The sequence below is a fragment of the Leptopilina boulardi genome, unplaced genomic scaffold (genome assembly GCF_019393585.1).
Source record: "Leptopilina boulardi isolate dan_hultmark-lab unplaced genomic scaffold, ZJU_Lbou_2.1 LbouV2_315, whole genome shotgun sequence".
NCBI lineage: Eukaryota > Metazoa > Arthropoda > Insecta > Hymenoptera > Figitidae > Leptopilina > Leptopilina boulardi.
In genome coordinates this window covers 407,510-423,571 of record NW_026137880.1, presented here as the reverse complement: position 1 = coordinate 423,571, position 16,062 = coordinate 407,510, and the positions used below count along the sequence as shown (strand labels likewise).

Below are 16,062 nucleotides of genomic sequence, written 5' to 3'. Positions count from 1 at the left end.
ATCTTTCCGGCGCGCTGCCACCTCAGTGGTCGTCGCGCTACTTTCTTTTACCTGAAGTAACACTGCGCACCCATTGGATCATTCTGCGCACTGGTTCTCGGGCTCGCTGCCAGCTTTCGAGAGCTGTCAGTGATCCCACAGAGACGAGAAGCTGGCATGCCCACATTTTGAGATCGATGCGCGAGCTTGCTGTCTGCTTTCGTGGGCGCGCAGCATGCTCTCGAGAGCAAGACGCCGAACCGAGAAGCGGGAACGCAGCTACCATCTACTTTGGTTTGCTGCGAGCTTCGCCGGTCAGGCAGCGCGCCAGAAAGTTTTTCAGTGTAGACTTTCTTTTTTATAATAACTATTTTTATGCTAAAATGTCATTGAAAGCGGAAATTTGAAAAAAATTGATTTTTTGCATCTATTTCCTAAAAAATTGTTAGCTTCCAGTAGAAGTTCGAAGTATCAAATTTAGGTACTTTATTTTTACCCCAAAATATAAGGTTTAAGCAAAAAAATTGACGTCTTTAGTTAAAACATCTAAAAATGCTAACTTGACTGGACTAATACTAATTCTACACTTAATGCCTAGTAGCTTAGCACCACCATAGCTGATAGAGAAGAATGACCAAAAACTTTTGCGTGCAGGAATATGTAAAACGTGAATATATTTTAAATAGGATCAGCTGGGATTTCAGTTTTTGACGATACTTTTATGCATCTTTTCGTCATTTCTGGAAGCATTGTATTTGCTGCAATATGTCCCTTTCACGGTGAAATGTCAAATATGAAGAGCCAAATATTAGGTTTGTTTGGATAAGAACGGTAAAGAAAAAAGAGTTAAAAATAGGGAATGGGAATTGTTGAGACTGAAGAACCAAAAGGAGATTCAAAAGCGGATGCTAGAGAGTAAAATTGAAAAACTCTAATAATAAAAGGAATTTGAAAATTAAAAATTGATTTTATTGTTTTTTGATAAAATAATGTTTAAAATTATTTTATTTGTGTACTTTAAATAATTCAGAAATTTATTGTAGTAAATTGATTGTACTTTTAATTTTTTCTGAGAATACAATTTTGCGAACTGATAATTTTGTTTTTATTTTTTGCTTTTTTGTAAGGAAAACTACACAGTTGTAAAACAGACATTTTAAAAAAATACTGTACCTTGAAGAGAATAATTGTAAATTTGTAATTTCAAATTCGGCACAACATGTCCATTATTTGCATATGGATACAAAGTATTCACCAGATCTCTTGCAACTGTATTACACGGATCTATCATGTAATCAGTAGAATTACTTTTAAGAAGAACCTTATTCAGTATTTTTCGAAAATGTTGCCACTCATCTCCATCCCTAAAATAAAAAAAATATACTTTCATAAAAATATGTGTTTAGTTAGTTAGTACTTATTAAGTAGAAGAAGAATTCTAATTATAAAAATTTACAAAATTGTACTCTTTCACATATTGTCGGTACACCGATTATGAGCTCATTGAAAAACATGGTACCTATCTTCAAACTATAATAACTTATTTACTAATTAAAACAGAAATTAAAAAAAAAATTCACTGAAAAGCTTAAGAAATTCCAAATCAAATGATATATTAATAAATACATTTCAAGACAGAAATGTTTTTCAATGAGTTCAAAGCGGCGTACCGATAATTTCCGTCGGTAGACGGGCAAATCCACGAAACTTTTAACTTTTATGACACCTGAATCAAACACTTAAAAGTCTATATTATTTTTAATTAAAACTTCATATATAATTTTTCTTGCTAAATTATATACAAAGTAACATTTCTGTACAATATTAGAAGAAAATATTAATTTTTCAATTAGTTTTATAGGTTAAAAAGTGAAAAAACACTGAAATTTCATGTGACACCGTCAGAAAAGTTTACATTCTGAACGACTTTTCTCTTGCGGCGTGTAAAATATCGCTTCAGCTGCAATGGAAATATCTAACAGACATATTTTGTCAAAATTTTTTCACAATCCCATTAGTGTGGCCTCAATGTTAATAAAGATATGAAGGGTTGATTGAGTGACGCCACTTTTTGAGACAATTTAATTAAACATCTTCTTAAGAAAATATTTTGTGCGGCGTTCAATGAAAATAAAAGTTCAATGGATTTCTGAATAGAGAATGAAAAAACGAATATTTTAAGACCTTTTTCATTGATGTGCCTCTAAATGTACTCCTGTAGGAGCAATTAGAAGATGATAATAAAAATCGTGATTTCATTTAAATTTATACATTTTTGAAAGGCACAACTGCATTTTTGCTTTAAACAGGTCAATCTATGGTGTGATCGAAACATTTTCATACATATATTTGAACACAAAAAACGCCGCTTAAGTATTTTGAATGAAACAAATTTTATTAAGTTAAGAATATGCTGAAAACACTTTTTTGGAGTCTTTACCCCCTCTTTTCTGAAAATCCTGACGTGCTAAGCAAATTTGGGTGCCAGAATCGTGTTCAGAGGACGAAAATACTTTGAAAACCACTCCGATATCAAAAAAAAAAAAGTTAAATTTTTCAATTTTATATGAAATTTATTAACATTAAAGAGTTTAAACATTGACGGCGTGAGCTAAAAATGAATCACGCATATGAATTTGTAGTGCTAAAATGTACTTAAACGTGTATACAAAGTGACATCAATGTGCCTGCAAATTAAAAAAAGAAATTTTCTTTTCTTGAAAGTTAAAAGTTTCGTGGATTTGCCCAGACACATACAACAATAAAAATTTCTGTAGTTGCACACATAGTTTTGCCCTATAGGTGAATACTTTAACTACGAAATAATGTTAGGTTTTATCAAAAACTATTGGAGGAGGAGAGGGTTGAATTTTTTTTTTAAATGTGAACTATGAATTTTTGAAAAAACATAAATATTAAACAATCCCAGTCAAAAATCGTGCGCTTTATGAAGTTAAGTAAATATTCTAATTAAAGCTTTAGGATAGTTGCTAACAGAAGTTGTTAAATGACAGTGGGAAAGTTATAACACATTGTAACAAGCATTTTTATTTCTGGGATCGCATATGGTGATTCTTACATGTTTTTTGACGCTAAACAAGAATCCGAACTCAAAATTGTTTCATCACCCTAGGTATTCTAGAAATTTGACCTTGAAATTTAAAAAATGACCTTCTTTGGATCCTTTTTAATTTTTAATAACGGTACAAAAATATAATTCTATAAATCTCTCGGGAGTTTCCAGGGTCAGTAACACAGGTGTACAAGATTTTTTTTTGAGATATCACAGTGGTTTCCAATGTATTTACATGTGCATTCGTTCGTGATATCTAAAAAAAACTTGTACACCCTGGAAACCTCCGAGAGACAATTTTTAACGAAACTTATCAATTTTTTCAAACGCAAACTCCAAACAAGGTTACATGGTTACAGCTTTAATTAAAATATTATTACTGTGAATAATAGAGGCAAAATAAAGCAAGTTTTTCTGATAGTTTACATCCTAAGCTTTGCAAAACCACATAAAAAATTATAATTCAATGTGGGACATTTTGGTGTGACGAAACAATAGTCTGTATTTGACTCGAAACGTTAACATATTTTTAATAAAATATACAAGGGGTAAAATTCATGTAGCCAATTGTTTATTAACAATGCACTAACCCAAAGTACTTCATATAGGGCTCGTTGGATGGGGAATTATGTCTATTTTCATTTAGTAACGTCAGAATTACAATAACTTTATTCGTTTATAAAATATATAAATTTTTATTGACATTAATTAATAATTTAACTAATATCTCAAAAATAAAAAAAAAATCTCAATATTTTTTGAGGTAAAAATGCCCCTTTTTAAGTTTCAAAAAAATAAAAGTAAATTTAAAAAAAGACCGAACATAAAAAAAAGGTCAAAAAAATTTTTGATTTTCAGAAAAAAGGGTCAAATATTGAATTTTTTGAAATTTTTTTTTCACCAATCGAAAGAGCACAAAAAAAATTTGGAAAACATATATGGCAAAATTTTTTTTGATTACTTACATAATATTTATAATTTTTAGTTAATTAATTAACTATCAAGGTTAATAAAAAATCATATATATTACAAACAAATAAAGTTATCGTAATTCTGACGTTACTAAATGAAAGTTGACATAATTCCGCATCCAACGAGCTCTATATGAAGTACTTTGGGTTAGTGGATTGTTAATAAACAATTGGCTAACATGGCAATTGTTTATAAAAAATCCTCTAATCGAAAATAGTCCATATAAGGCTCGTTGGAAGCGGAATTACGTCAGCTTTCAATTGGTAAAAGTCTTCAAATATTCACTGTTTAAATTTTTCAAAAAAATTCAACCTCCTCCCTCTTCGACAGTTTTTGAAAAAACCTAACAATACTTCGTAGTTAATGTACTCACCCATAGTGCTAAACTATGTACAAGTTGTAGCCCGATCCGATCAACTTTTATTTCACTTAGTGCGCTACAGGAATTTGACATACACAATATCAGTTTTCAAAGCTCTTTTGATGCTATTTCGATTGGTAATATGCATGTTTGAAAAAAACAAAAAAAAATTAAACTCGAAAATAAATTGACTTTTCGGGGTAAAAGGTACGATTTTTTTAAAACGAAACCTGAGGTTTTTTCCAACAAAAATATGTAATTGCAAAAATTGTACAAGAATGTTTAAATAAAACTAACTAATTCCATTATTTAAGTGTTACAATATTTGTATTTTTACTAAATTTTTATAACCTGAAACTATTTAAATTGCCCGAGTTGATCAAAAAAATGAAAATCAAAAATAAATTTGACTTTTCAGGTTAAAAGATACAATTTTTATGAATCGAAACCTTACACGGAGAGAAACAGATGGTACGGAGTACTATCTAGATAGTACCAAGTACCATATTTGATCATACATATGCGGACAGCAATCTAGATTCTATCAGTTACAATCCAGATTGTACGGAATAACATCTTGATTGTAGTGGGTAACATAACCATACTTTTTGTAACATCTTTGATAGTACCGAGTAGCATAATGATAGTACCGGATAACATCTACTTTTTACCATCTTAAAATCATAAGTTCTTACCGTTTATTTCTCTCCGTGTAGGTTTTTTATTACAGAAAAATATAGTTGAAAAAATTGTACAAGAATGTTAGAATATTGAAAAATAGTAAAAAATGGTCAAAAAAAGAAAAAAATGTTAATTATCAATATTTAAACATTCTTGTCCCATTTATTCAACAATATATTTTTGTAAGAAAAAGCCTCAGCTTTCGATTACAAAAAAGTCGCACCTTTTATCCCGAAAAAGTTAAATTTATTTTTGAGTTTCATTTCATTAGTCAAAAAATTTTTTTTTTTAAATGTATAATACCATTCAAAAGAGCATTAAAAAAGCTTTCGAAACTGATATTAATAATAAAATTTTATTTTGATATTTAAAACAAGTTGTAAATTCAGATGTTCATTACATGAACATTTTGCTTCCTCTTTACGATCAGCAAAAAAATTTGCTTCCTCGTGGAGAAAGCATTAACATTGAAATAAACATACAAAAATAATATAATAATAATATAAACATTTGAGTACCTACAGATTTGAGTTAAATTTAAAGAATTAATGGAAGTTAAAAAATCAAAAATTCACATTTTAGCTGAAATTTCTAAAAATTAATAAAAAATAATATATAATTTATAATTATTTACAATTATATCGGTTTGTTTCAATGCAAGGAACACAATTATTTTATATTTAAACTTGAATTTAAATAAATACAAAATTTTTCAGCTAAAATGGGAATTTTTTTTTTTAACTTTCATTAATTTATTAAATTTACCTCAAATGTATACCAATCGATTTGTCTTGTCGTAGGGAATACGATTTTACTATATATATAGGGGAGGATGGGGCATGAATAGTTAGGTAAGACGTTTTCGAATCTAGCGACCAAACCTAAATTTGTATCTGCAAACGAGTAGTATTTTCGGAAAGCCTGGTTATTTGGCTATAATTTTGCTATACATTATTTTGCTGTAGAGTGCAATCCCTACGAGATACGAATGAAAAAGTAAAAAAAAATTTCAACTATCCTTGCCCCGGTACTGGGGTAAGGATAGTTAAAAGAATCCAAATGCTAAAATTATCATAGAAAATCAGTAAATTTTCGGTTTCTTTATTTTATTGGATTTAGAAAAAAAAACAAGAAAAACAAATGTAAAAATTTGTTTAACTCCTTAAACATTGCTTTGGATGAGAACCTTCCTAAAAGAAAAAGTATTTTCAAAATTTATTACGGCGGATCCAATATGGCGGACGGAAAAATTTAAAACTCTTTGAATTCGTCTAACTTTCGTTCCTCGGAGGTTTTTTGGTCGCTGAACACGAATCTGAGGTTAGATCTTCAAAATTCAAAATGGTTGATCTTATCTGACGGACAAAAATATTAAGAAATCTTTTAATTTGCCTAAATCTTCGTATATTTTACTTTTTTTTGTTATTTTTATTTTGCACAATAAAATGTTTTTTAATTTGCTTTTCTAAGAGTTTCCTAGAAGATCCTAGTGCCCAAAACACTTTTCATTTCAAAAAACCAAAAAAAATTTTTTTTAAAACAAATTATATAAACAAAAGGATTATCAGGCCCACTCCAAAACTTATTAAAATTTTTTTGTATTTTTCTCATGTTTGTAAAAATATATAAAAATAAAAATTGAGAATTTATAAAAATATAATCGCCCATATATATAAAAAGAATAAATATAATTGAGCACCTGGAAATAAGAACTCGCTAAGCGCTCGGCTGCACGCTACAAAGCCAGTGAAACATACAAAAATGATGAAAAAATAAAATTCGAAATTTTTGATTTTTGAAAAATGCTATCTTGTAGGAAATGAAAAGGCACATCTTTTTTTCCCTTGGATTTTTCTCGTCAAATGAATAGTTTAATTAATAAATGTAAAAAACTAATAAATTTTTGTTTCCAAATTTCATTCAATTTTTAAACATAAATCATCGTATCTTCGACAAATATTAATCAATTCCAATGAGATTTTGCATACTTCCGTGTTTGGGTCTATAGATGACGATAGTCTAAAAAATTTTGAAATTTTTTCAATTGTTGACCAATTTTTAATTATAAACAAATACCTGTCGGTAATCATACTCAGTTATCTTCGCGGACAAAAAGTCTGCGGGGAAGTTCATAGTTGAAAGAACTTCCAGTAAGACATTTGTTTATTAGGATATAATGAAGTTTTCTGTAAAGTTTCAAGTAGATTAATTCAATAGTTTAAAAAATATTGAATTTTAATGATTGCGCGTGTGGCGCGCCAACGAATAGGCAAGTGAATAGAATCGCTGAGCAGTTCATTACATGAAAAATGACCACTTTCTCACATCTTTTTTCTCTTAATTTCATTATTATTATAAATAAATTGTTTTAAATTAGGTTAAACAATTTAATTTATAGCTACTGGGTTAAATTTATTGTATGTTAATGTGTTAAAAACATACGAATAAAATAATGTTTTCAAAATTATATGAAAATTTTTGCAAAAATTATAAAGATATTATTTAAATAATGTGTTATGTGTAAAATTTTGCAATTAGCTAATTCTTAAAATAATTTTTTTAAGTACATTTTCTAATTTTCATTTTATCAGTTGAATTCAGAATTTATATTGTCTATTTAAAATTTTCTATTTACCAGTTATTGTTGATAGTTTGTAATTGTTTTGTTGTTGATATACATCTAATGTCTAATTAACTATATTGTTAAAAATTTTGACTACTTATAGTTATTAATATTTTGTATTAATTATATGTACATTTTGAATACTTATAAGACATTCTAATTTTTATTATTGAGTTGTATTTTTAAATATAAACAAATAAATATATATATATATATATACACATGATAAATACTAAAAAAAAATTATTTATCAAGCCAATTTAAAACAATTTATATATAATAATAATGAAATTAAGAGAAAAAAGATGTGAGAAAGTGGTCATTTTTCATGTAATGAACTGCTCAGCGATTCTATTCACTTGCCTATTCGTTGGCGCGCCACACGCGCAATCTTTAAAATTCAATATTTTTTAAACTATTGAATTAATCTACTTGAAACTTTACAGAAAACTTCATTATATCCTAATATACAAATGTCTTACTGGAAGTTCTTTCAACTATGAACTTCCCCGCAGACTTTTTGTCCGCGAAGATAACTGAGTATGATTACCGACAGGTATTTGTTTATAATTAAAAATTGGTCAACAATTGAAAAAATTTCAACATTTTTTAGACTATCGTCATCTATGGACCCAAACGCGGAAGTATGCAAAATCTCCTTGGAATTGATTTATATTTGTCGAAGATACGATGATTTATGTTTAAAAATTGAATGAAATTTGTAAACAAAAATTTATTAGTTTTTTACATTTATTAATTAAACTATTCATTTGACGAGAAAAATCCAAAGGAAAAAAAAATGTGCCTTTTCATTTCCTACAAAATAGCATTTTTCAAAAATCAAAAATTTCGAATTTTATTTTTTCATCATTTTTGTATGTTTCACTGGCTTTGTAGCGTGCAGCCGAGCGCTTGGCGAGTTCTTATTTCCAGGTGCTCAATTGTTTTTAAATTGTGCACTTTCTAGGATATTCTAATTTTAAATGTTTTACTTAATTTTTACAACTTGAAACTATTTAAATTGGCCCAGTTGAGAGAGAATTTCTCATGTATATGCACACATACATACATTCGGATTTTTGATCAGGCGCTTATGTGAGGCATTCTTTGTAGAGAAAAATTTGATTAATGCATTAAATAGTATATTAATCAATAATGGTAAAAGGCAATCATTTCTTACGTTGGCGTTTGTAGCCTGAGACGTGAACAAGTGCTAGCAAACGTCAACGTAAACAAGTGACTTCTTTTGGACACATGTTACTTACGATATTTTTTACTTTTAAGGCACAAACGTTACGTTTTTAGGTTAATTGATGGCCATTCATTTGTTCTACTGTTCGAAAATGCCATCCATCTTTACTCTCGGGTAAAAGGAACACATGAGTTAGCTGTTCATTTTTATTCTAAGGCAAAAATTAACGCTATTTTTAGACGGGAGAATATATGATTGGCTTAACACCCGGACGTTAGGTATCTAAAAACGCCATGTTTTTGCCCGAAGAATAAAAACATGTTTCTAAATGACTACAAAGCTTTTTCCACGAGGAAGCAAAATTGTTGATTTCAAAACAATCCTCCATGCAAAATTTAAAAATTATAAAAACAGATACATGAAGAAAAGGCCGCGTAGATTCTTTGAATGGTCATTGTTATAAAGAATCCATGCTTCTGGTATGAAGTGTTTTGGTGTTGGTCCTTCCAATTCCAGAAAAATTTTTCTGTATTCTTCAGAAGAATTAATAAAAACTATCGATGTAGAACCTGAGTTACTCCTATAAATAGGGCCCAAGTTTTTATGACGTTGATCGACATATTCGTGAAGTTTTGTTCCCCATCTTGAAGCAATGAGAAAACGAATTTTGCTTAAAACAGAAATTATTGGATCCTCTGGCATTTGACGAATTGAGCACAAAGAATTCACTGTCGCATGAGATGTATTTATAGCTGATTCAATCTTTACTTCTTTTTTTGCAGCAAAAACATAGTTTTGTTTTTTAGAGCAACGTTCCCAAATGACACGAACTTGATTTTTAAAAAATTGTGCAAGAGATGTGTAAAAATTGTTACTCATTGTTTATCAATTAAGTTGATTTTATATGTAGTGCTTTTCTCGTAACTTATCACTAAAATATAATTATGAACACTTATTGCATTAAATTTATCATTAATTATACTACATTCGTATTATAAATAATAAGGGTAGGTCCTAGTAAGGCAGCACCATCTATATTGAAACTAACATTTCGTACAATTTTCCACAGTATTTTCTTGAAAACAAGACAATAAAATACTTTTTCCTTTCGAATAATTGATTATTGTCAAGAAATACAACTGACAAAACTTTTTTTGAGTTAAAATAATGAAAAAAATTAATGACGATAAATTAAATATGAGCATATTTTTACGAAAACTTTTAAAATACTTTCTCGGAAATAACAAAAAAGAACACAATTTTCATTTGGAGAATTAATAAACACTAAACAATGCACCAGCTAAGATTCGCCAATCACGAAAATAACAACAAAAACATTTTTTTAACATAACACATCAACACTATATTACTGATTTTTACAGTCATTTGTTAGGTAATATATGACATAAGACGTTTTGCAATTCTGCTAACAGGAGAAGATTGGCGCTGTTGCTAACGAAAAAAATATATCACTTGACAAATGGCTGTCAAAATCAGTAATATAGTTTTGATGTGTTATGTTAAAAAAATGTTTTTGTTGTTATTTTCGTGATTGGCGAATCTTAGCTGGTGTATTTTTTAGTGTTTATAAATTCTCGAAATGAAAATTGTGTTTTTTTGTTATTTCCGAGAAAATATATTTAAAGTTTTCGTAAAAAAATATGCTCATATTTAATTTATCGTCATTAATTTTTTTTCATTATTTTAACTCAAAAAAAGTTTTAGTTGGTGTATTTCTTGACAATAATGAATTATCCTAAAGGAAAAAGCCTTTTATTGACACTTGTTTTCAAGTAAATACTGTGGAAAATTTTACGAAATTTTAGATTTAATATAGATGGTGCTGTCTTACTAGGACCGACCCTCAAGGTATCCTACAAAAACATAAATTTCAATTTTATTTATTTTCCTAATTTTGTTTTATGAAAAATGAAAAATATATGATATAAATGTTCTACTGTTTTTTAAGTAAGACTAACCTGACCTACAGAGTCCGCAAAAGTGAGCATTGAATTCCAGTTAGAAAAAAATAAGTTTACGGAAATTGTTTATATATATAATATATATATGAGAGATTCTCTTTCAATTGCCGCAGCCCAAAAAATCAATGTTCTGGGATTGGCTTCATACTTTGGTAAATTGTTATCCTATATGATAGTAATAAATCCCTTAAACATTAATTCATTAAAAAAATTAGTAGAAAGTAGTGGGAGTGGAAGTTCTAACGTTTTCGGTAATATTGTAATTTTCAAATCCGTACAACTATGACAAAATTCAATGGATTTTAATTTATGTATAGTGAATTTTACAGCATTTTTCACGTTCTTTTCAATAATATAAACGAAATTTAAGAAAAAAAAATTTTCATCTCTTTTTTTCAAAATCAACCTTTATTTCAACCTCATTCTTTTGAGCAACCAAAGCAACGGTGCTTACATGTCGTCGTACACACCTATGTTATTCTTATTTACTTCAGTACCTAATAGCTCTCTACCTTCTACAGGGTTGAGACTGTCCACAAAATAATGCCTGCATTATTACTATGGATAGAAATTTTAATTTTAAAAAATGATAAATCAAAGATTAATAAAAAGTGAACACGTTTATAATTGGTATGAAATTCTTAATTTAAATGAACTAGTGAATATAATTTGCTTAAAATATTAACTTGGGATTAATTTAAAATTATTTTCAATTTAATATAAGGGTGAAAATCGAAAAATCAGGGTTGATTTTGAAAAAGAAGGAGTGAAAAAATTATTTCTTCAATTTCATTTATATTACTGAAAAATACGTGAAAAATGCTTTAAAATTCACTATACATAAATTAAAATCCATTGACTTTTCTCATGGTTATACGGATTCGAAAATTACAATATTACCGAAAACGTTAGAACTTCCACTCCTACTACTTTCTACTAATTTTTTTAATGAATTAATGTTTTAGGGATTTATTGCTTTTAAATACCCAATGGGAAAAATACCATTGGCGTATTAATGGCCCAATAATGGGAGCCAGGGATGCCAATATAATTTCAATAATGGCACCCAATAATGGACCATTATTGGTAAAGTCATGGGCTGTCCACGCCGATGCCAATGATTGGCAACCATCATTGGCAAATTATTGGCAACCAATAATTATCAAATATTAAAAATTTTAATAATAATTTAAAAAATCAATAATTTAAAAAAAAATTTATATTTTTATTATTTTTTAATAGTTATTATTATTATTATTATTTTTAATAATTAAATTAAAATAAAAAAATGGTCATCAAAGTATTAGTGAAACCATTTCTTCCAAAAAAGAGTTTGTCTCAAATCCAATTAATAGGAGAGACATCGGGCAGAAAAAAATTTCGACAAGAAAAAAATTTTCGATCACTGCTTATATACCAATCTAATGGCACCTCAACTGCGAGAAACAGTTATGATGTTCGCCCTCCCTGTGGCGTTGAGCGAACTAAAGTCCAGAGCTGAGCCATCAGCGCAGCGCGGGAACATTTGAAAAATTTGATTTTATTAGATATTTTATTTTATTTTAAATATGACAAATAATTAACTTAATAAATAATTAATGTCATTAATAATTATTAATAACATAATGTCATACTTAATAATTCGTTAATTATTATAAAATAAAATATCTAATAAAATCAAATTTTTTAAATGTTCCCGCGCTGCGCTGATGGCTCAGCTCTAGACTTTAGTTCGCCTAACGCCACAGGGAGGGCGAACATCATAACTGTTTCTCGCAGTTGAGGTGCCATTAGATTGGTATATAAGCAGTGATCGAAAATTTTTTTCTTGTCGAAATTTTTTTCTACCCGATGCCTCTCCTATTAATTGGATTTGAGACAAACTCTTTTTTGGAAGAAATGGTTTCACTAATACTTTGATGACCATTTTTTTATTTTAATTTAATTATTAAAAATAAAATAATAATAATAATAATAATAATAATAATAATAATAACTATTAAAAAATAATAAAAATATAAATTTTTTTTTAAATTATTGATTTTTTAAATTATTATTAAAATTTTTAATATTTGATAATTATTGGTTGCCAATAATTTGCCAATGATGGTTGCCAATCATTGGCATCGGCGTGGACAGCCCATGACTTTACCAATAATGGTCCATTATTGGGTGCCAATGGTTTTTTCATTGGCTCCCATCATTGGGCCAATTAATACGCCAATGGTTACTCGTGGCAGTTTCCCATTGGGTAGGACAACAATTTATCAAAGTATCAAGCCAATCCCAGAACTTGTACTTTTTGGGCTGGGGCGATTGAAGAAGAATCCCTCATATATAATCATTGCTTAAAATTTCTAATAACTATACACATTAATTAATATTAATTATTATTAACCCCTTACGGTTAGACCCGAGATATCTCGGGGTAAATGAGCTGTACCAAAACGGTTAACCCCGAGATATCTCAGGGTAACTATATACTTTATATTTTGTAAAGAAAACAATGGATTTACTTGATCTAAAATGCAAATTAAAGGTGATGGTTTAGGCCTTTCCGAAATATATGATAACAATGATAAAAAAATTTTTTAACAAAGTTACACAACTTTTAATGTTAGTTAAAAAAGTGAGTTTTTTAATAAGACAAAAATGTGCATTTAAGAGGTTAGTACCACACTGCCGTACAATTTAAAAACTTAGGTAACCGACATTTTCACTTAGGCTGATTGTAGCCTGTTTATTACTACTGAAATCAGCCTAAGCGACAATGTCGGTTACCTAAGTTTTTACATTTTACGGCAGCACATCTCAGTGATTTCTCTTAAATATTTTGTTTTGTTGCAAAATTTATTTTATTTACTTAAAACTTTTTATACCTAAAAGAAGGAGTTTTAAACTATCACAAAAATTTTATTCCTTATTTATTATGAATTATTTTGCTTTCATGGGCGTCTGAAAATACCCCTACTTGTGATTGGCGGACACAATATCTCCAATTCTGGTCATCGAAAAATAAAATTTTTGATATTTTCTAAAGAGTACGCTCGTCGCTATCGTCGGAATTACAATAAACTATTTTCGATGAAAAAAACAAAATGGCGGACTTTTTTCATTTTTGACCTTGTTTTTAGGGTTCCGTACTCGGTTCGGAACCCTATTAATATCGGTTTTTTTGAAATCGTGTACCCCCCCCCCCTAGCGGCCACACAAATTTATCTGGAGGGCTAAAAATTAGTACACATATGTATTTTCGCTTGTAGATTACAAAAAAAATATAGCGAGCATGATTGGAGTTGATTATCATAGCGTTGTCAAGGAAAAACCATGAATTTTTACGAAAAATACCTAAAAATGACTATGTACCCCCCCCCCCCTAGCGGCCACATCTTTTGACATAAAGAGCTCAAATTTGACACACTTACGTATTTTTACGTGAAAATTACAGGAAAAATATAGCGAACTTGATTCCGATCAATTTACATAGCGTTGTCAAGGAAAAATCAAAAATTTCGAAAAAAATGATTTATTCTCCCTAGCGCACACAATATTCAACCCAAATTGTTCACATTTGCTGTAAAACTGTATTTTTGCGTGAAAAATACAGGGAAAAAATGTAAGCGCGATTGGAGTTGATGATCAATTTTTATCAAATTTTTGAAGAAAAATGATAAATTTAATAAAAAAATGTATTTTTCCGCAAAAAACGAAAAAAATCGGACAAAGTGCGAGTTACACTCGCACTGAAATCGAGGGTTCCGTACTCGAAGCGAACTTATTTGGTATAAAAACAAATGTTTAAAAAATATGTGTTGTATATTAAATAATATATGTGATACAAAAATGAACAATTTTAAAAAAAAATTTAAGAAAATTGTTCCTCCTTTGATATAAAAACAAAAAAAAAATTTTAAATTTGTTTTGTATTTCAAATAATATAAGTGATACGAAAAGGAACAATTTTCTTAATTTACAAAATTGTTCCTCTTCGTATCACTTATATTATTTGAAATACAAAACAAATTTAAAATTTTTTTTTTGTTTTTATACCAAAGGAGGAACAATTTTCTTAAATTTTTTTTTTAAAAATTGTTTATTTTTGTATCACATATATTATTTAATATACAACACATATTTTTTAAACATTTGTTTTTATACCAAATAAGTTCGCTTCGAGTACGGAACCCTCGATTTCAGAAGGAATTCGGAGTGCAGAAAATAAAAACAGTGTGTGTCGATTGTTAAAAGCATGGTACGGTTTGAAACAAGCCGCACGATGTTGGAATGTAAAGTTTTCGCAAGCTCTCAAAGATTTGGGACTTGAAAATTGTGCGAGTGAGAAGTGCATTTTTCGCGGTATCGTGAATAACGATGAGGTTATAGTTGCGCTATTTGTTGACGACGGATTAGTTGCGTCGAAATCGCAAGAATCGTTAAAAGCTGTCATCGAGACATTAGGTGAATCGTTCGAAATCAAGCTGGGTGATTCAGCATGTTTTGTTGGATTAGAGTTAGAGAGAGATAGATGTAATAAAAGAATGTTTATACATCAAAGTTCGTATGCTTCAAAAATTGTAAGTAAATTTAATATGGAGAATGCTAATCCGGTTTGCATTCCTGCGGATCCAAATCAAGTTTTACATAAGCCCGAAGATGTTAATGTGATCGAATAAGTGCCTTTTCGCGAAGCCGTTGGCTCTTTGATGTTTCTCGCTATGGTATCGCGTCCCGACATCGCGTACGCTGTGAACAGTGTAAGTAGATTTCTCGAGAAACATGACACGAGTCATTGGAACGCCGTTAAAAGAATTATTAAATACGTGTCAGGTTCAATCGATTTTGGAATTGTATACCACGGAACAAACGAAAATTTTATTTTGACAGGTTTTACTGACTCGGATTTTGCGGGAGACGTCGACACGCGACGTTCGACATCTGGTTTTGTTTTCTTTTTATGCGGTGGAGCTGTCACTTGGTGTTGTCAAAGGCAGAAAAACGTCACATTGAGTACTATCGAAGCAGAGTACGTCGCGGCAGCATTGGCAGCGACAAGTTTTAAAAGATCTTGCTCGGAAACAAACTGATGCGACTTGCTTGTTCATAGATAACCAAAGTGCGATTCGAATTTTAAAAAACCCTGAGTTTCACAAAAGAACGAAACACATTGATGTGAAATTTCATTTCATTCGAGAGTTAGTC

General features: G+C 29.3%; 1 protein-coding gene across 8 annotated transcripts in view; it reads right to left on the bottom strand.

The window, feature by feature from the left end:
- LOC127283907 (cytochrome P450 315a1, mitochondrial) overlaps positions 1 to 16,062 on the bottom strand; it is a 134,071-nt gene that overhangs the window by 92,077 nt on the left and 25,932 nt on the right. For all 8 annotated transcript variants that reach the window (XM_051309031.1, XM_051309030.1, XM_051309032.1 and 5 more), the window contains 2 exons: positions 9,300 to 9,812; positions 1,153 to 1,343 (listed from right to left, as the gene is read on the bottom strand). In XM_051309031.1, coding sequence (XP_051164988.1) covers positions 1,153 to 1,343; positions 9,300 to 9,760 — 652 coding nt within the window. In that variant the 5' untranslated portion in view covers positions 9,761 to 9,812. The remainder of the gene's footprint in view (positions 1 to 1,152; positions 1,344 to 9,299; positions 9,813 to 16,062) is intronic.